This window comes from Salmo salar, chromosome 18, assembly GCF_965601325.2.
Source record: "Salmo salar chromosome 18, fSalSal1, whole genome shotgun sequence".
In the NCBI taxonomy this organism is placed as follows: Eukaryota; Metazoa; Chordata; class Actinopteri; order Salmoniformes; family Salmonidae; genus Salmo; species Salmo salar.
The window spans coordinates 73,196,098-73,218,642 of record NC_138308.1 but is presented as its reverse complement, the minus strand read 5'-3'; the positions used below and the strand labels follow the sequence as shown (position 1 = coordinate 73,218,642).

At 43.8% G+C, this 22,545-nt stretch overlaps 1 protein-coding gene across 1 annotated transcript; it reads right to left on the bottom strand.

The window, feature by feature from the left end:
- Nucleotides 1-246: 246 nt before the first annotated feature.
- c18h4orf54 (chromosome 18 C4orf54 homolog) lies at nucleotides 247-10,850 on the bottom strand. Its single transcript, XM_014155789.3, has 2 exons — nucleotides 6,189-10,850; nucleotides 247-3,086 (listed from the first exon to the last, which is right to left on the bottom strand). Exon 1 carries the CDS (start codon nucleotides 10,848-10,850, stop codon nucleotides 6,213-6,215), a length of 4,638 nt encoding a protein of 1,545 aa, XP_014011264.3. The 3' UTR covers nucleotides 247-3,086; nucleotides 6,189-6,212.
- Between the last annotated feature and the right edge of the window lie 11,695 nt (nucleotides 10,851-22,545).

The window sequence follows — 22,545 nt, the reverse complement described above, 5'->3', positions numbered from 1 at the left end:
TGCTGCGTGTTTTATGGGTTGTGTATTACGGGCCTCGTCCCGTGTCGTTCTACGAGGTTTACCCACGCTCTTTTGTTTGGGTACATCCCAGTGTTTTGTATACATGTTTGTTTTGGGTGTATTAAAAACCCAGATGATGTATCCCTGCGCCTGTCTCCAAATCCTTTATATCAGCGTGACATCAAATATGAGAATTGGGTACTTTTTCCACCACTGGTATCAAATAAATAAGAAAAGGAGACCACGTTCTGGAAAAGTATTTCAAATTTATTAAACAAGTCTCAATGTACATTTGCTTGCAAAAACACATTCATTCGCAGTAGCAATATATTTTACACCATACAGAAGTCTGTGTTTGTTTCCTTCAACTGCTAGTTTTCTACACTTCCTGTAGCCAATTCCTTTGCTGTTTCACAAAAAAATCTATGTTTTCTTTTCTGTTAGGTCCATCCATATTGTCGGCTGTAAGGAGAGACCTCAATATCTAAAAGACACATGATTTTTTTCACTCACTTTCTCTTCCTCCTTTCAACCATTATTTTTAGACTTACTCATACCCTCACAACATTCTTTAGTCCTTCTGTCCAATATTTAGTATACACCTTTCACAATGACGCCTCAAAGGTTAAACCTTTTTTCTGCAGCAATATTCATCAAATGTAGTGGATTACAAAAATTCCAACCCTGAAACAATCCACTTCTGCAAATAAAATTTTTCATGAAGACCTGTGTGATTTACGAAAACAGGTAAAATTATGGAAGTAAATTGTGTAAATGTATTATACTGCATTAAAGTAACTGTCCAGTGTTTCCAGATTTTGATGAAATATGAGTGAAATAGTTTTCCTTAAAAAAAAATTGTAATTAAGTATGTTTTTCTGTGTTGCAATGGTCTGTGCGTACCCCAACAACAGAATGGTGTGGTCATATACCGGCCATTAAAAATATTAATGCGAGTAGACCGCAGATTGGCCAGCTCATCCTCCGAGGAAATAGCAAGTCTTTTTTAATCGGTCTGTTTGAGATACAAGTTTAAAGTGTTTTTTCTCCAATTGCAGCTTTGGCCACAAATACGAGTATTGGATAAGTCAACAACGAAACATAGTTATTAAATTTGATTTTCACTAGACAGTTACTTTAAAGGCCCAGTGCAGTCAATGTGATTTGCCTGTGATTTTCTATATTTCCACACTAGGTTGGAATAATACTGTGAAAATTATGATCGTGCTCTTTTAGTGTAAGAGACGTTTGAAAAGACCGCCTGAAATGTCAGCCTGTTTTGGTGGGATGGAGTTTTGGCCTGCCTGGTGACATCACCAGGCTGTAAATCTGTTAATAATAGACAATTCAAAAAGAGAGTTCCAAACCTCTCTGCCAGCTAGTTTTCAATTTTCCCCTCCCCACTCAGACCACTCCCAGACAGTCCTAGCAAAATTATTTATTGAGAAATTGCTCTTTGCTAAGCAGCTATTTTTGTTTATTTTTGGACCTTTAAAAATATCAAACAGCAATCCCAAAACATACTCATGAAGGGAGATGGACGGACTGGCCAGCAGTTCCGAAAGCATGTGGTTTGCTGTACACATCAATATAAAACAAATACGTTTGCACATATTGTATAGGGGGTCTGGAAAGAAAACATATTTTTTAAATATAGCGAAAGCCCCATCAGCTTGTCAAAAAACTCATAAATGTGAGATTACTCTATCCCTGTTACTATAAAAACATCAACAATACTTTCCACACTGCAAATCTTCAGCTGTGTTTTTATGAAATCTTATGAAAATGTCTAAACACCCACCTCTTACTCACAGTGCTTGCTACCTGCATTAAGAGCACTTAAATGTGACAGGGCAAAATTGTCAACACTTAATGACATTGCAGTAATAACAATACCCAAGATAAACAGGCAACAACATACCAATTTCAGTAGAAGTATATCAAACCAAACCACATACTGCATAATTTGTATTCAAGACAAGCGCTCATTCATTTTCAATAGTAAAATAATAACAAGGTTCAGAAAGGAAATAGAATGTCCACCATAATTGTTTTTAGTGCTAATATTGTTGGCAACATATCGTTTTTTTAAACAATTAAAACAATACAAGATTATAGTGTACTGAACTGAACTCACCAACAGGGAGAAAGCAAACAGCAGGTGGCACCGTAACAGAGAGAAGGGAGGAAGCCAAGTACAGGTTCAAATCAAGGTCAATAAAGATACAAAGAGAGATATAAGCCCTCTTCCATTCTCCTGAGAATTTAGTTCAAGTGTGCTGTCCAAGTGTGCTGTCATGCCTCATGTACTTGCTAAATAAATAAATAGGACAACCTGCACCCTTCCGGAAGTTGTGCATTTTAGAACATAGACCTCTAGTGTGGAGAATGCGACAAAGAAAATGTCTACCACACGTTTCCCAATCCATTCCTAGGAACCTCTCAGTGAGCACTTATTTTTAGCCCAGCACTTGCACACCTGATTTAACTCCTCAACCCTTGATTTGTTGGCAGAGGTGTGTTAATGCTGGGCTATAACAAAGGGGCAATGCTGGGGGTCCCACATGAATGGATTTGGAGCCTAATCTTATTAATAACCAATGGAGGGTGGGTTTGACAATCATGCTTTTCTTATGTGAAAATACATGATTACTATTATTAATTCAATGTCCTGATTAAATTGATTATCATGACAATGCCTGCGAGAACAATTGCATGAGGTTATATTGCATTGCATGAGTATTGCAATATGAAATCAAAATGACACAAAATCAAACATGTACATAAAATATACAGCACAAGGTAAAAAACGACATTAACTAGTGGATATTTTTTTTTACAATTAAACATTTCTGCCAAACTCCCAAATTGAACACAGAGTTGTTAAGAAAAGAAAGGGGGATTGAGGGGTAGCCTACTTCAGAAAGGTGAGGCAATAACAATCGGTTGATTGTGTTGGTTGAGATGACCAAACACCGTGATGACCATGACGACCGGCATTGATGACCATGAACCATAGAGTCCAGACGGTAGGATTAGTGGCACTGGAGGGCCCAGAACACATCAGGACACGTCAAAAGTCACTCCTGTGTGGGAAACAGAACACAAGATAATGGGAGATTAGGATTAGGAAACTGGAAACTTGTCATGGTTCCTACATAAAACGTTAACACTTTAGTTGAAGAAAAAAAGGTGCTATCTAGAACCTAAAAGGGTACTTCAGCTGTGCCCGTAGGAGAACCCTTTGAAGAACCCTTTTTGGTTCCAGGTAGAATCCTTTTGGGTTCCATGTAAAACCCTTTCCACAGTGGGTTCTACCGGAAACCAAAAAGGGTTTTACCTGGAACTAAAAAGAGTTATCCTATGGGGACAGACGAAGAACCATTTTGGAACCCTTTTTTGAAGAGTGTACCTAAAGAATCATGATTATTTACTGCTACAAATGAATGTGGCAGGTATGGAAATAAATATCCTTCAAATCTTCAAATAAAGTATTCCCACCCCCAAAAACAACTGCAGGAATTACAACACAACATTTTTATGCAATTAACGTTAATAGTCCTTGTTGTATAACCATAACCAAGGTGTATGTGGACAGCTGCTCGTCGAACATCTAATTCCAAAATCATGGGCAGTAATATGGAGATGGTCCTCCCTTTGCTGCTATAACAGCCTCCACTCTGCTGGGAAGGCTTTCCACTACATGTTGGAACATTGCTGTGGGGACTTGCTTCCACTCAGTTACAAGAGAATTAGTGAGGTCGGGCACTGATGTTGGGCGATTAGACCTGGCTCGCAGTCAGCATTCCAATTCATCGCAAAGGTTTTCAGTGGTGTTGAGGTCAGGGCTCTGTGCAGGCTAGTCAAGTTGTTCCACACCGATCTCGACAATTTCTGTATGGACCTCACCTTGTGCACGGGGGCATTTCATGCTGAAACAGGAAAGGGCCTTCCCAAAACTGTTGCCACAAAGTTGGAAGCCCAGAATCGCCTAGAATGTCATTGTATGGTGTAGCGTTAAGATTTCCCTTCACTGGAACTAAGGAGCCTTAACCATGATAAACAGCCCCAGACCATTATTCCTCCTCCACCAAACTCCACCAAACCCAGATTTGTCAAGTCGGACTGCCAGATGATGAAGCATGATTCATCACACCAGAGAACAAGTTTCCACCTCTCCAGAGTCCAATGGCGGTGAGCTTTACACCACGTGTGGCGACACTTGGCATTGCGCATGGTGATCTTAGGCTGCTCGGCCATGGAAACCCATTTCATGAAGCTCCCGACGAACAGTTCTTGTGCTGACGTTGCTTTCAGAGGCCGTTTGGAACTCGGTAGTGAGTGTTGCAACCAAGGACAGATGATTTTTACCTGCATCAGCATTCGGCGGTCCCATTCTGTGAGCATGGGTGGCCTACCACTTCGCGGCTGAGCCGTTGTTGCGCCTAGACGTTTCCACATCACTTCACAAACAGCACTTACAGTTGACTGGGGCAGCTCTAGCAAGGCAGAAATTTGACGAACTGACTTGTTGGAACGGTGGCATCCAATGACGGTGCCACGTTAAAAATCACTGAGCTTTTCAGTACGGGCCATTCTACTGCCAATGTTTGTCTATTGAGATTGCATGGCTGTGTGCTCGATTTTATACACCTGTCAGCAATGGGTGTGGCTGAAATAGCCAAATCCCCTAATATGAAGGGGTGTCCACATACCTTTGGCCATGTAGTGTACTTGGTATAAAACTTTTTAGTTGGGTAGGGGAAGTCCCAATGTCTGCTGTGCTTGCGTCCCTACTGATACTGTATGTGCCCATGATTTGTTTATGTAATGGCTGAGTGCCGGAGATGCTGGTCCACTTCTCACTTTTTCCCTTCTGCGTGACTGTGTCCTATAAAAAGGTTGACGCCGTTGCAGCCCTGCGTTGCCACAGCCAAGAGCCTTGATTTCCAGCAGCAGCTGGCCTACCCCTGTATCAGCACAACAAGTGCCTTGCATTGCACTGACCTTTCCCTCCCTCCCCCGGCCCCTTAGCTATGCTGGCCTGGCCAGGCCTCTTCCCCTTCCCCAGCAAACACCAACCAATGCCACTCTGGGCCAGCCCAGGTCTCCTATCCCTGATATCATCCTCGATACCTTTAATATGGCACATAATTCTGTTACTGGAAGCAGCTAGTATACTTTGAGATGTGGGTAAACAGTGTTTCTTAACTCTGTCCCTTGAACACCCCACTCCCAAGGTTGCACATGTTCCAGCCAAGTTCAAGCACACCTGATTCAACATATAAAGGGCCTGGTGTTGAGTTCAGCAGTTGAATCAGGCGTGCTTGCGCAGGGCTAGCATACAAACGTGCAACCTAGGACTGGAGTTGAGAAACACTGCAAGAGAGGCATGTCTGCAGATGAAATGAGCTCGCCTTAGCCGAATAGAACTGTATCCTTCATCCCAAACAGCATGCTTAAAAATAGCAGGGGGTTAATGTCACTTGTTTTAAACAGAGCTGTTTTGATACCAGGTCTGGAGAGAGGTTAAAGGTCAAAAGTTTGTGCATGCTAGAGTTGCGTTACTCAGGAGTGAGTTACCACCTATTCATTCCCTTTACTGGAATAAATAACTGTTGCAGAATGCCAACAGGCTCATAAACACGGGGCTTCAGGTCACCTGCAACACCTTCTGTCTCTGTCTACACACGCTATTAGCTGCAGTAGTGATATGTTAATTAACTGGTTCTAAGGGCTCCCACCTGGGAAAATACTGTACCTCTTGCACTGTAAGGACATGTTTACACTGGAACTGGTTTGTACAAGACGTCTCGGCCTAGACACATATTTTTGTAGTTAAGAAGAGGAGTATTTTTGTAGTTAAGATGTTCTTCTATTCTATGATCCCGACTTATTCATTTGAAACAGCATTATTATGTTTTTGGGACTGAAATGTCACCCATCAATCCTCCCTTAAAATAGCCTAAGACTTGACACCAAAAATCACCTGGAACAATATCCATAGATGTTTTACTCCATTATAGTGGAGGGAAAGATACATTGGTGTGCAAGTGATTAAGATCAATTATACTGTCATAATTAGGATGTAAATTACTTTGATTAGTGAGAAGAAAGAAATATAAGAAGGGCTGTCTGTCTTAATGCAGCCATACTATATGATAGAGTACTCAAAAGAAATCACTTACGTATCATATGACAGGTCCTGCCGTTTACCTGTGCTCCACCACAAAGCTCATGGTGGTCCCATCGAAAGAGGGCGGGGCGATGATGCGTGGCCCCTGCTGGGAGGTGATGCTGATCACTGGCTGCTTCCCGTTGGAGAAGCCCTGGACCCCCGGCCTGCCCTGCTGCTGGACGTGGCCCATACTGGAGCCTCCAGCCAAGGGAGACTTCCCAGACCCTGTGGCCATGTAGTAAGGACTCTCCATGTCCATGTAGTCTGGCAGGGAGGAACCGCCTTTGTCTCCGGAGTCTTCCTGCTCCGATGGCATGGAGAGCTGCGACTGCATTCTTGTGGGGATCAGGGTAGGCGTGCTGGGCATGGCGGGCATGAAGCCTGGGTAGATCATGTAGGTGGGGCCATAGGAGCCGGGGCTCAGGGCTAAAGGCGAGATGGGCATAGGCATGGGCATTTGGGGCATGGACATGGACATGGGAGACATGGGCTGCTGGGACATGGGCACGTCCACATACTGGCCCGTCTCGGGGTCGAAGAGGCGGCGGGTGGCCTGCTGGACGGGGGTGTCCACCAGGTAGTAGTTCCCTGTGCTGGGGTCAAAGAGCATCTTTCTCTGGGTGCGCTGGTAGTGGTCAACCTGGGGGATGGCTTGTGGGGACATGGTTGGGGAGAAGCAGTACATCTGTGGTTGGGCAGACGCCATGCTCTGAGCCATGGGCATGTGGTAGATGGTGGCAGTTGGCGTGTCCTGGGCTCTAGTCTCCATGACGATGGTGGAGCGTTTCTGTGGGGACTGTCGGGTCTCTTCCTGCCTCCTGGCGCCGCAATAACCGGGTGGGCTGGCCATCTGGGTCTTGGTGCCCGTGGCAGGGAAGGTGTATATTGCTGTCTTCTCGCATCCACCGCCAGCGGACGCAGCGGCTTGCTTGGCGCTGGTGGCATGAGACTTGACGGGCATGGTGAGGTAGTTTTCGTGCTCAGCTGAGGCTCTGCTGAACTGGAAGGGCATGTCTGCCTTCATACTGTTGGCTGTCTCCCTCTGTCTCTCCCTCTGTCTCTCCTCTGCCTTTCTGAGCTGCTGGGAGATCTTCACTGACACCGGAAGTTTAGGAGACACTGGGCTGAAGCCTTTGCAGTAAGGTGATTGTGATACAGCATGTGGCTGTGATGATGCCTTGTTATTGTTATTTGTGGGGGGGGTTCCTGAACCCATGGAGCTGACATTAAACACATTATTGGTGCCCATTGGTGTTCCACCTAGCTGAGCCAGGGATTTGGGCACATCCCGGCTGATGGGAATGTGAAAAGTCTTTGGGGGCTCTTTCGCCTCTCGTTTGGCTGGTGTCGTTTCGCAGACGGGCAGGGCGGTCGTAGCAGGCAGGGATTTGTCAGAGTTAGGGTATGAGTCTCTCCGGATGAGCTTGTCCATGTTAAATGTTGGCACGGCCATGGCATTGGCCACATTCACTCCCTCCTCCTCTGGCCCATGCTCCTCGCTGGATATGAGAGAGAGCACATGACTGTCTGATAATATGGAATGTGGCTCTGATTTCCTCTTCCACTCATTTCTATCAAAAACATACAACTGCTCCATGGTTTTGACTGCAGCCTGTAATTTCTCGAAGGCACCCAGGTTGGACATTTTACACTCAGGTTTTGTCTTGTCACCGATGTCAGGTGTTTTATCCTGTCTTCTAGAAGCTGTTCTGGTTTCAATTACAAGTCCAATGGGACCTTCAGACAAATCACCTTTCAGTTGTTTTGTATTGCCTAATGGCTCTCTCCATGTCGGTTGGTGGATGCCGCTTTTGGTGCCCTCTTGCTGGGGTGATGACCTGTCAACGTCAAATGAATCCTCGATGAGCCTAGGTTTAGAATACTCAATTAGATTTCCAGATTGCTTCCCATTCCCATTGGTATTGGTATTCACAGACTGACACTTTATTACTATGGGGGAAAGCGACGCAGGGTTTCGATAAGACCCCTGTTTAAAAAGCTTTTGATCTGAGTTAAGGTCGCCGGCGGTGGCGTTATTATCCAACGACACAAAGTGATAAGAACTTTTAACCAATTTACGCACGTCTCTAACTTGGTGTATAGGTGTTTGCAGCTTGCCCCTGTGGTCTCGTATGTCTCTGACCGTGAAGTGTGGTACTTTTTCGGAGGACTCACCCTTCAACGCTGCGGCGAGCGCTTGACATCTGGACTCGTCGCCTGCCTTTATCAGGTTGACTGAGTTGCAGCCTATATTGGAAGGCACCATCTTTGCAACGTTGAACGGGTCGCTTTTGTTTTCTTTTACACTCCGTAAACTAATTTTAATTTCCGGTGATTTGGATGTTACCACACTCCTCGGACCAGCGACGTATAGGGTGTTGTTGGCGCGTAATTTCATACCTCCTCCCTCTCCTTGATCCGCGGCCGCGCGGGTCGAATAATTCATAGTCGGCAGCTGTTTTGAAACTTCTCTCTCATTGGACAGTTGTTGGATACTTGGCACAAACAAATGTAACATTTTAGTTAGCTCACTGTTGCCTGAATCGGTGTACAAGTCCGTTTCCCCCTGGTTGTCGTTGGACGAAGACGGTTTCCCCTCCGGAGTTTTATCGTTTATATGTTCCTTTTGAAACTCTAGCTCACCGTCCCTCCAGGATCTGAATGCGCTATTTTGGCTGCGTAGCAGTGTGTTGTTGGCCGCTTCGAATGCTCCTTTTTTAGTATCGAATCCTTCTTCATTTGTCGACGCTAAATTCGTTTCTGGTGCAAGAGTTAAAGTGTCTTGTCTCCGACATTCGTCCTTGGCATCGCACGAACTTGTGTCCACTAAGTCCCCTAGTTCATCGACACAAACAATAGTTAAGTCAGAACTCGCCTCTGAGTATTTCGGGCTTTGCCTTCGGAAATCCTTGGACTCTTTCGGTGTAGCCCTCTCCCTCTCCATGTGCGCAATTTCAGGCTCTTGTTGGAGAAGGCAGTGAGATGGAGCGTGATAAGACTCGCGTATCTCCCCCCTCTCCATTTTGCGCTCCTGCTCAAACTGCATTTTCTTAGAAATTACATTTTTAAGAAGGCTCGAGGCGAATATTGCTTTCTTGTGTGTGCCTTCCATGGTTTCCCCTGCATTACAGGGTTGCTTGCTGGCCTCATTCCCCTGGCCGCTTGGCAAGGTGCTGGTAACTTCATCTGTGGAACGTGATCCTGTTGCGTTTTGTGCAAATTTCGAGCGCCTTTCGCTCCCAGGCAGCCCTGATTTGACATTACAACGAATATTTAATGTTTCTGTCAGCGTGATAACTCCACCGTGCCCCGTCCCAAATTTTCCCATAAGCTCAAGTTTCTTTGCTGCAGAAGATGCGTTATAGGGACCAGAAAGAGCACCATTCAAAGCAAAGAGCTTGTTCGGGGGCGGTTTAGTATTAGCCAGTGCCAAACCCTTATATCCTTTATTGTCTTTATTCTTAGCAATTTCAGAGGATGACGTAGAACTTTTATTAGACCCTGTATTTGGTTCGCGTCCCTGAGACATGTTCATGTTGCCATATTTAAGGTCAACAAAAGTTGACCACCTGTTCAACCCCAGCTCGGAGGCGGAGGACTCGCTGGAGGTACTGAAATTGATGGCATCAAAATATGGGTATGCTAAACTCTTGAACGCTCTGGCAGTCAAGTTGCGCACTTCCTTATCCGCATCGTCAAGTTCACTGACGGCGCTGGACGCACCGCTGGAATAGTCGTTAACATCTTTCCCTTTTAATTTCTTGCCAAAGTGCAAGCGTCCGGGGGCGGCTATGAAACACTTTGCACTATCACGGACATTCTCCGTATTTGCATCACCAGCTCCTCTAAAAACATAGCGACTCATGTCTCCGGCGTGCTTGGCATGATAAATAATATTTTCATTTTCTTGGACGTTGCTAGGCTCATTTATAGCTCGAGAAGTCGTTTTGATTGACAGGTGGATCTGTCCTATAACATTATTTTGGTTCTTTGACAGACTTTCATCTGAGATGGCGCACTTGTCCCTGTCCCCGAGATCACTTTCCAGCTTAGTGCTGACTGCCGCTCCGCTATTAGCCTGACCCTGATTGCTTTTCACCCTCTTCTCTCTTCCTGCCATCGTTCCATCGCCGTCAAAAGCAGCATAATCTACAAAAGAGTAGATCTGGTTATCATCCCACCCCTGTCCGATATCATTATCGACATCGTGATCTGAAAGCTCGGAGAGCTGGATCTCGTGCGTGGTTATGTAATGAGGCTCATCCTCCTCCGTACTGCAAGGCACGCAATCTTCACAATCACCGGTCAGCACCAAGCTCACATCATCATCCGATTCACTTTGCCCCGCTTGTAAATCTTCATTGTCAACTGGCATATTTTCTACATCCTCAAATGCGTCCTTTTCCGGTGTCCACTCCGCAGTGACCTCCCTATTACCAACGTATCTAGGGGATTCGGGAGAGTCCATCATGTTTTCATTCAGGTTAGGAACCTCAGAGAAGCAGACAGTTCCAAGAAACCCTGATAGATAGCCCTTGGCACACTCCTTTGTGTTAATATCCCCCTTTAATTTGTCGCCGTTGATATGATCAGTCACCTTACTCATCAGGTCTCCGTCTCCAGAAGTTTTCTTTTCTGCTCTCGAGCCACCTATGCCCTCGTCAATCGCCATTTGGCTCCCCTCACCGGTGACAGTGTTCGTGTCGTCTGTATCTATGTCAAGTAAATAATTCAATTCAACGTACTTCGACTCGTCTTGCGTCCCAGTGGTATCCTTGCTATCTGGCATGCGCTTTTTTAACACGACGGTGGACTTTGGGTAAGTTCGATTTTTGTCGGACGCGTCCATTGTTTCCATTGCATTATGCACGCCTTTTATGCTGTCTATTTTACATTTGGCATGGGATAGAAAAGAAACAATAGAGTTAGAGGTCCCCAGGATTCCCTACTTCACTCCCTGATGTCCAGAGAATCAACCACAGGATCCTAGTGGAGGTATTGCTGTGCGCTGCGCCTCTGGCCAACAGTGGCACTCCGGACTGTCACTTCGGATGCCATTGGACACGCCGGCACTACAGACATTCCATACTGGAAGCATAAAGCATCTAAAATGATTAGCTATTTCTGAACCGGTGCGCGCTTCCACAGGCGTGAACAAAATGAACGCATTAAGCTATAGGCCTACTGTATAATGGATATGTTTAGTTGCTCCAACTCCAAGCCTGAACTTGGGAGATGAACAGAATAGGCATTGTGTGATGGGACGGACCCGTTGCAGCTAGTCTTAACAATACACAAATATAGAAATGGTGACGAAATGTTAAAACGGCTATTTTTAACTTCTGTTATGTGCAGCGTGTTTTGTTTCACACCGGAGACAAGGCTGTCTCACAGACATACCACCCAAGTGCAAACAACTCACTGGGCACAGACGTCAATTCAACGTCTATTCCACGTTGGTTCGATTTCAATTGAAATTACGTGGAAACAACGTTGATTCAACCAGTGTGTGCCCAGTGGGAATGATTGGGAGTGATTTAGAACTTAATGTAAATGCTTGTAAACGCCTAAGTGTATTATCACACTTTTATGCACAGCATTTTAAGCCACATGATAATTATTTTAAGACTAAAAGTGAGATGCGTGTCACTGGGTGGGAATATGATAGTCACGTTGTAAGCGTTGCTTGTAGGCATATGCCAATAGGACAGTCATGTTTTGCTGATACGCACAGGCAATGGTGAATATGCACGGTTGCATCTCAATGAACCTACTCAATTGTTTTATTCTCTACTTCCAGTATCAATGAATAGTTACTTGTGTTGAAAAATAATTACATTGCTTAGGCTAATGACAGTCATTACAGACAATTTATTAAATCATGAAATGAACACTCAATATCGTATTTTCCATAAAAGTACAATTCTAACTGATTTTGTACACAAATGTCACTTGACATGTAATATGTATCAGATTAAGGCTAGATTTCAACATACTGATTTTCAGTATAACAAAAATGTTTTGCTGTGTTGTGCTCAAAAGTGACCTGTTTAGAACCATTTCAGGGCCACAGTGGTGGACAGCTCCTTAGGACCGCCTCCGTAAATTCAATTCGCACACAAATGAGCTCGTGCACTATTGGTTTAGGTTGCTAAGCATACAGTCACCTGCAAACATATTGGCACCTGTCACGGCTGTTTGAAGGAGAGGACCAAAATGCAGCGTGTTCGTAGTTCCACATATTTATCAAAACGTGAAACTGAATGCAATACACTTAAATTACTTGAAAACACAAAACAACAAACCGTGAGCAGAAAGGAAAACACACTACTCAAAAAAGAATAACCCACAAAACAGGAAGAGAAAAACTCCTACTTAAATATGATCTCTAACCAGAGGCAATGAGGATCAGCTGCCTCCAATTAGAGATCAACCCCAAACAATCCCAACATAGAAATAGAAAACTAGAACTTAATAAACATAGAAATAGAAAACATAGAACAACCCAAAACACACCCTGTCACGCCCTGCCCTACTCTACTATAGAAAATTACATCTTACTAGGGTCAGGACGTGACAGCACCCTTCATAAAGATGAGCAAAAAAGACTGTATAAAATAAATAATTCAAATACTGAGCTATATTGTATGCAACAAAAAGGGGAATTATTTTATTTTATACTAGCACAATTGCTCTAAGAAATTGATTTTGTTTAACACAAATAATACAAATAAATACAAAAAAGATTGGTGTCAATATTATTGGCAGCTCTGTTTTTAATACTCTAGCAGCCTCCCCTTGTGAGGATAAAGACAGCCTTTTTCTAAAATGTTTTGAGATTGGAGAAAACATTGGGAGGGATCTTAGACCATTTCTCAATACATATCTTTTCCATATCCTTGATATCCTTCGTCTGCGCTTATGGACTGACCTCTTCAATTCCATACATAGGGTTTCAATGGGGTTCAAGTCCAGAGACTGAGATGGCCATTGCAAAATGTTGATTTTGTGGTCAATTAACCATTTCTTTGTAGATTTGGATGTATGCTTGGGGTTATTGTCTTGCTGGAAGATTCACTTGTGGCCAAGTTTCAGCCTCCTGGCAGAGGCAACCAGGTTTTTGGCAAAAAAGTCCTGGTACTTGGTAAAGTTCATGATGCCTTTGACCTTAACAAGGGCCCCAAGACCAGTGGATGCAAAATAGACAAAGAGCTCTATTTCCATGTCATCTGACTATAGCACTGCCTGGAGTTTGCTGAACAGCATTGGCACTTGGATTGGAACTGGTGCTATGATCAGATGACATGAAAATACAGTTCTCTGGCCTCTCACACCAGTGGTGGGTTTGGCGTCAAAAATGGAGGCATATGCAGAAAAGTACCACATACCTACTGTAAAATATGGTGGTGGATCTGTTTGTTATTGTTTTTTTTACCCTTTTTTCTCCCCAATTCCGTTGTATCCAATTGGTAGTTACAGTCTTGTCTCATCGCTGCAACTCCCGTACAGACTCGAAGGTGGAGAGCCGTGCGTCCTCCAAAACACAACCCAACCAAGCCACACTGCTTCTTGACACAATGCCCACTTAACCTGGAAGCCAGCCACACCAATGTGTCGGAGGAAACACCATACACCTGGTGACCATGTCAGCGTGCACTGCACCTGGCACACCACAGGAGTCGCTAGTGCGTGATGGGACAAGGACATCCCTGCCAGCCAAACCCTCCCCCGGACGACGCTGGGCCAATTGTGCGCGAGCCCCATGTGGTCTCCCAGTCGCGGCCGGCTGCATCAGAGCCTGGACTCAAACCCAGAATCTCTAATGGCACAGCTAGCACTGCGATGCAGTGCCTTAGACCACTGCGCCACTCTGTAGGCCCATGGTGGTGGATCTTTGATGTTATGGGACTATTTTGCTCTCATATAATTTATATTATTATACAATTTTTTTGGTAGTATCATACATAATTGCTCTCACATTTTATTGCAGCAATGGGATTTCAAAACATTACTAGTACATTGTGTTATTACATTAACCTGAAAACATAAAGAGAGCATTTGGGGAATGTTCTGGGGTGGTTGTTACTGATGTTGTGCACACATTTAATTGAACGTTAGGAGGACATTCCAAGGATATTTAAAATATTTTCTAAAAAAAGAAACACATTTTGTTGTCAAAAACATTCTTTGAATGTTTGGGATGTTATCATCCTTATGTTAGATAAAACCACAACTAGAACTTATTGCGAATGTTAGCTAATGTCCTGGGAATGTTCCTGGTTCGGTGGGAAGTTTGCAAGAGTTTTTTTCAGCAAGTGAAATAAAGATAGTAGCAACTCTATTGATGACAAAGACTTTACTGTTTGAATAATAACATACAGTGCATTCGGAAAGTATTCAGACCCATTGACCTTTTCCACATTTTGTTAGGTTCCAACCTTTTTCTAAAATTGATTAAAAAATAGTTTTTTTCCTCATCAATCTACACACAATACCCCATAATGACAAAGCAAAAACAGGTTTTTAGAAATTTTTGCAAATGTATTAAATTTAAAAAACTGAAATTACACATTTACATAAGTATTCAGACACTTTACTCAGTACTTTATTGAAGCATCTTTGGCAGCAATTACAGCCTCGAGACTTCTTGGGTACAAGCTTGACACACCTGTATTTGGGAGTTTCTCCCATTCTTCTCTGCAGATCCTCTCAAGCTTTGTCAGGTTTGATGGGGAGAGTTGCTGCACAGCTATTTTCAGGTCTCTCCAGAGATGTTCAATTGGAATCAAATCTGCGCTCTGTCTGGGCCACTCAAGGACATTCAGAGACTTGTCCCGAAGCCACTCCTGCGTTGACTTGGCTGTGTGCTTAAGGTTGTTGTCCTGTTGGAAGGTGAATCTTCACCCCAGTCTGAGGTCCTGGGCGCTCTGGAGCAGGTTTTCATCAAGGATCTCTCTGTACTTTGCTTCGTTCATCTTTCCCTCGATCCTGACTAGTCTCCCAGTCCCTGCCGCTGAAAAACATCCCCACAGCATGATGCTGCCACCATTCTTCACCATAGGGATGGTGCCAGGTTTCCTCCAGATGTGACGCTTGGCATTCAGGCCAAAGAGTTCAGGCTTGGTTTCATCAGACCAGAGAATCTTGTTTCTCATGGTCTGAGAGTCATTAGGTGCCTTTTGGCACTCCAAGCAGGATTTCACGTGGCTTTTACTGAGCAGTAGCTTCCGTCTGGCCAATCTACCATAAAGGCCTGATTGGTGGAGTACTGCGGAGATGGTTATCCTTCTGGAAGTTTCTTCCATCTCCACAGAGGAACTCTGGAGCTCTGTCAAAGTGACCATCGGGTTCTTGGTTACATCCCTGACCAAGGCCCTTCTCCCCCGATTGCTCAGTTTTGTCGGGCGGCCAGCTATAGGAAGAGTCTTGGTGCTTCCAAACTTCTTCCATTTAAGAATGATGGAGGCCACTGTGTTCTTGGGGACCTTCAATGCTGCAGAATTCCCCAGATCTGTGCCATGACACAATCCTGTCTCGGAGCTCTGTGGACAATTCCTTCGACCTCATGGCTTGGTTTTTGCTCTGACATGTACTGTCAACTATTGGGACGTTATATAAACAGGTGTGTGCCTTTCCAAATCATGTCAAATCAATTGAATTTACCACAGGTGGACTCCAATGAAGTTGTAGAAACACCCCAAGGATAATCAATGGAAACAGGATACACCTGAGCTTAATTTCGAGTCCCATAGCAAAGGGTCTGAATACTTATGTAAATAAGGTATTTCTGTTTTTTTTATTTTATAAATTTGCAAAAATGTCTAAAAACCTGTTTCCACTTTGACATTATGGGGTATTGTGTGTAGACTGATGAGGATTTTTTATTTCTTTAATCCATTTTAGAATAAGGCTGTAACATACCAAAATGTTGAAAAAGTCATGGCATCTGAAAACTTTCCGAAGGCACTGTACATTGTTATTTATGTCTGACAGTCATACGCAAGTCACCATAAGTTGACATCAGCTGTTTATGACATAGGTTATGACATTATTATGACAGCATTCTTCAGGATTAACTCAAGTGTTATCAATGATATTCTATATCCCTAAAGATGCCATTTCTCTGGGTGATAATGTGATTGGTAATGGTGATATCTACAACGTGATGGTCTATAACAGGGGTGGGCAAACTTTTTGGCTCGAGGGCGACATCGGGATTTTGAAATTCAACAGAGGGCCACATTTTTTGGGGGACCAATTGTTCGTTAAAATCAATTTGCGGCGGCCTCAAAGGGGCGCAGTGGTCTAAGGCACTGCATCGCAGTGCTTGATGCGTCACTACAGACCCAGGTTTGATCCCAGGCTGTGTCACAGCTGGCCGTGACTGGGAGACCCATGAGGCGGCACACAATTGGCCCAGTGTCGTCCGGGTTAGGAGAAAGTTTGGCAGGCCGAGATTTCCTTGTCCCATCGCGCTCTAGCGACTCATGTGGCGGGCCAGGCACATGCACGCTGACACGGTCGCCAGGTGTACGTGTTTCCTCCGACACATTGGTGCGGTTGGCTTCCGGGTTAAGCGAATAGTGTGTCAAGAAGCAGTGCGGCTTGGCAGGGTTGTGTTTCGGAGGACGCACGGCTCTCGACCTTCGCCTCTCCCAAGTCCGTAAGGGAGTTGCAGTGATGAGACAAGACTGTAACTACCAATTGGATACCACGAAATTGGGGAGATAAAAGGGGTTACAAAAAAAATGTATTTGATTTTTTAAATATATATTTATTTTTTATGTCTCGAGGGATGGATTGAAGTGCCCGCCGTACTTTGCCCCCACTTGGTCTATAGGGCTCTAGGCATGAGCTATAGGCAGTCGCTGAGCAGCTGTTCACAGGGCAAATACGGACAGGGCTCCTGGCTGTACACACAGGCCATGGTATAGACTAGCCATTAAGCACTTTATAACATCTCGACGTAAAACAGGTGTAAAACAGATGTAAAACCTCATTCCAACCGGTGTCTATTGCACAAGTTACCACCAGTTATATCTATGACAATAAAATGCCAGTTTACTCTGTTCCATCTAACTGTGCAATCCACTATCTATTTTAAAAAAATGTTTTTCTTTATTTATTAACTAGGCAAGTCAGGTAAGAACAAATTCTTATTTACAATGACAGCCTAGGTTCAGGGGCAGAACAACCGATATTTAGCTTGTCAGCTCGGGGATTCGATCTAGCAACCTTTCGGTTACTGGCCCAACGCTCTAACCACTTGGCTACCAGCTGCCTCATCAGCCCAGCTCGGCAACTTCTAAACTTGATCTCCACTATAAAAAAGCACAAATCAGCTGGCTGTCACGTCTGCTCCCGCTCCCACTCTATGGCGCTCGAGGGCGCCAGGCTGCCCTTCATTACGCACACCTGCCACCATCATTACGCGCAGCTGCGTAATATTGGACTCACCTGGACTCCATTACTTTGTTGATTACCCCCTCTATATCTGGCTGCTCCTCAGTTTGTTCCCTGTGTCAGCATTGATGTCGTTATTTGTCCCCTGTCCAGACGCTGTTCCTGTTTTCATGGTTTATTAAATGTTCACTCCCTGTACCTGCTTCTCGTCTCCAGCGTCGATCCTCACACTGGCATCATTTTTATGAATATATAAAAATAATTGTTAATTGAAAAAAGGTAAAACGAAAAGAAGGGCAGCTAGTTTGCAGTCTTTTCAGCTTCAGTTTGAAGTGATTGTGTTAGCTGTGTTGTTGGCTAGCTCCTCTGAACAACAGTAAGCACATTTTCTATGCCATGCAAAATCATTAGCTCATTGTTATGGATGTATCCAAACAAATGTAACTAGAAAACAGCTTAAAGAAATGTAAATGCAGCTACTCTGCTGTTTTTCTGGCTTCACTTTTTGACATGGCTGTAAGTTAGCCGTAGTTGGCTAGCTAGCAAGCAAGGGATAAGAACGTTGCCATCCAGTATGGCAATCAAACATTTAGAACAAACGACTGGGTCGAGTCCAAAGATGCAGAACAGAAAGACTGAAAGACTGGGTTGTGTCTCTGGCAACCGAACCGATAAAATGAACGACCAGCTGGCTTGGATAGCAACCCTAAATTTGTGTCGGGACTACATCTTGTGGAAGGATATCAAAATAACGTTTTTTATTAAAATATGTCAATCCTTATTTAAATATGTTGGTAAACAGTTGTATAAAAGTGATAATGCCCTCGAACCCGGTGTTTAGAGGATATATTGGCACTGTTTGCCAGCCCTGGACTTCCTCTCGGGCCTAACAACACCCCTGGCAATATATCCAGCAAACATCGACTTCTCTGGCATTATCACTTAAATAATGGATTAGTAAATAGTTTATTCATAATTTACTAACCATTACTCCACTTATAAGATGTGTAAATTAGGTTCTATAAACCATTTCCTATTCATTAATCATCATCGTCTGTTTTCGTGGCCTCATCTAAAGTGTGGGCTATTTATACTTTATAACTACTTTATAAATGTTTTGAGTGACCTGTGTAATTTCCCACAAAAAGATTGACATGCCATTGGTAGACATTCCAGTAGTACCAGACCTGATGCTTTATACAGGTATGAATAACTAGGCTACTTGCATTTACAAATGTGGGAGTAATGATTAATAAATGATAAATAAATGATTCACTAATGCTTTATTACTTGGAGTTATTGTAAAGTGCTACCGACTAGCCTCCCGAAACACTTGTGCATTTCTCTTGTTCATATCAATCTGATTATCTGTTATCACTGTCTCATAAAAGTGCATGATGGGGAGTTGCCCCTAGACGCTGATCTTGGATCAGTATTGCATTTCCCTCACTAATGGTTGAGTTTAAGATTGGAGGAGGAGAAGCTGATCCTAAATATGTACCTAGGGGAAACTTCACCCCAGGGCCGGCACCTGAACGAATCAGGACAGGCCTTTGATTTCCATATGCGAGCACGTTTGAGCACCAATGTGTGCACTTGAAAAAGTTTGTGAGTTTAAAGATTGGGGAAGCTTACAATTTATGGTACCATCTACCGATCTGCGGGCCAGTTATGATTATTTTTACAAGCGCATTTTCGTGGAACAGTTAAAAAAATAACATTTTCTGTAAAAATGGCTAGCTGCAGCTCATCTGAGTGGTCAGCTGTGAATGCCCTCACCTGCTAGTACTTATTGCTGATTGTTAACATTCTGACTTGCTAAAGGCAGACTTGGCAGACTTGTCCATATCCAGAGTTGTATTGTCTCTTGGTCACCACCACACATTAGGACACACATACACACAGAAGAAGTGATCTTTGTGATACATAGGAGTGGACTTGTGTTTTTTTATGGATGAGGTCAATCCATAACACAGATGAAGGACATCAATTATCTTCTATGTGTGTGTCATCTGCCGACAATGATAGCAACTCTGAGATAGTTGGATGGGCCAAAGTTAAAATGTGCATTCGGGCATTCTGATTGGTGGAAACCAGGAGGCTGTGATTGACAGCTGAGAAGGGTAGAAATCCCCCTAATGGGACTGTGGGGAAAGACACATGCACAGGCATGTCCTTTTTTTACATTTTAGTTTCTCAAAATCATTGTCACGTGGTTAATCATACAAATCTGAAGTAGGATGATAAAATCTAAAAGTTAAAATGAAACTATGGTGAGAGCACCAGCCTCTGCCATATGGACACATTGATAGACTGTGATCCATTGGCGGCTAAAGAAATTAGAGCATATAACTCAGAGATTGCCTATAGGCCAATGCAGCAGTAGGCATATAACTTCCATCATCAACTAAGTAAAATACATAGGCCTAAAGCCGACAAAATAAAAACAGTATAAAATATCCTTATGAAAATTCTGGTCCTTTCAATAACATTCATCTCTCTACTTCGCCTGCCTGTCTCACCCCCTTCCATCTGTCTTGACTTGGCTATTGCTAGTATGAAATCATCACTGGGTCCGGCCAGAAGCTGACACATGCGAACTTGCAACATTGCATCAAGTAGCCTATTCCATGCCCTCAGAGTTTCCTGTGCCAGTGAGCTTGGGACAGACAGCTGTTTTTTTAATGACGTTTCCACTGGATATATGGGATAATCAGATCATGATATTTTGCTCTATCACACTGAGGCTTGGTGATTATCGAGCCCAGGAGTGTTGGAAAGATTTTACAAATACTGAGGAACTATCAATCGCAATGGATGTTCAGAAGACAGACTTTGTTGACTTGCGTGAGGTTAACAAAAAATGACTGAGAAGCTCAGCTGATGAGTGGTGTACGTGATGAATTAAGACAATCAGAAATCAGACATTGCCAAATGGGCACTTTTCTACATAGGCATGTATTCTGGAAAGAGACGCACCATCTCTTCGCCACAGTTAGGTGTGTATAAGGGAGGCAAAGTCAGGTGCAGGAGAGAGGAGTGAAATAAATAGGTGCACTTTAATTCCATTCCAAAAATGACATACATGAAAAATCAACGTGCCAAAATAACACGAAAATAATAATAAAGTATAGCGCCAGACAAAACACGATCTAACAATAAACAATTACACACAAAGACAAGTAGGGGAACAGAGGACTAAATACATTCAGTATGATTAGGGAATGAAAACCAGGTGTGTATGGAACAAGACAAAACAACTGGAAAGATGAAAAATGGAGCGGCGGTGGCTAGAAAGCCGGTGACGTCGATCGCCGAACGCCGCCCGAACAAGGAGAGGAGCCGACTTCGGCGGAAGTCGCGACAGCCACACACGCCTCACATTCCTCTTGAAGCAACGTTTTAAGTTATACTCAAGTCACATTATCTTCACAAATGTTAGACGCTTTTCACTGACAGCTGCAACTCAATCAGCTAAACCTATTGCCACACGCACTACCCACGGGCTTCCCAAATAGGCATAGCATAGGTCTACACACTTTTGATTTGAAACAATCCACAGCTTAAAAAAAATATATATGCTAATGATCCTCTTTGCCTAAGTCATGCTCCCTGGTAAAATATCTTGAGTTATTTCATTTAGACAGGAGTAATTATATAATTATGTTGAAAAATCTATTTACTTTAGAGCAATCCAGCATCCTAACAGTGCACTGTGCATCTGCCAACTTTCCTTTCCAATTCGCAAGAGGCTGAAACCAGATCTGAACATAATGACTAGATGCTCATGTCCCTGCCCTTAACAATGGGAGTATGTGGACACCTGCTCATCAAACATCTCATTCCAAAATCATAGGCATTAATATGGAGTTGGTCCCCCCTTTGCTGCTATAACAGCCTCCACTCTTCTGGGAAGGCTTTCCACTAGATGTTGGAACATGGCAGAGGGGACTTGCTTCCATTCAGCCACAAGAGAATTTGGGCACTAAGGTCGGGCACTGATGTTGGGCGATTAGGCCTGGCTCACAGTCAGCGTTCCAATTCATCCCAAAAGTGTTTGATGGGGTTGAGGTCAGAGCTCTGTGCAGGCTAGTCAGGTTCTGCCACACTGATCTCGACAAAGCCATTTCTGTAAGGACCTCGCTTTGTGCACAGGGGCATTGTCATGCTGAAACAGGAAAGGGCCTTCCCCAAACTGTTGCCACAAAGTTGGAAGCACAGAATTGTCTAGAATGTCATTGTATGCTGTAGCATTAAGATTTCCCTTCACTATAACTAAGGGGCCTAGCCCAAACCATGAAAAACAGCCCCAGACCATTATTCCTCCTCCACCAAACTTTACAGTTGTCAGAAGTTAACGTACACTCAGTTTAACTTGGGTCAAACATTTTGGGTAGCCTTCCACAAGCTTCCCACAATAAATTGGGTGAATTCTGGCCCATTCCTCCTGGCAGAGTTGGTGTAACTGAGTCAGGTTTATAGGCCTCCTTGCTAGCACACACTTTTTCAGTTCTGCCCACAAATATTCTATAGGATTGAGGTCAGGGCTTTGTGATGGCCACTCCAATACCTTGACTTTGTTTGTCCTTAAGCCATTTTGCCACAACTTTGGAAGTATGCTTGGGGTCATTGTCCATTTGGAAGACCAATTTGCGACCAAGCTTTAACTTCCTGACTGATGTCTTGAGATGTTGCTTCAATATATCCACATAACTTTCCATCCTCATGATGCCATTTATTTTGTGAAGTACACCAGTCCCTCCTGCAGCAAAGCACCCCCAACAACATGATGCTGCCACCCCCGTGCTTCACGGTTGGGATGGTGTTCTTCGGCTTGCAAGCGCCCCCATTTTTCCTCCAAACATAACGATGGTCATTATGGCCAAACAGTTCTGTTTTTGTTTCATCAGACCAGAGGACATTTCTCCAAAAAGTATGATCTTTGTCCCCTTGTGCAGTTGAAA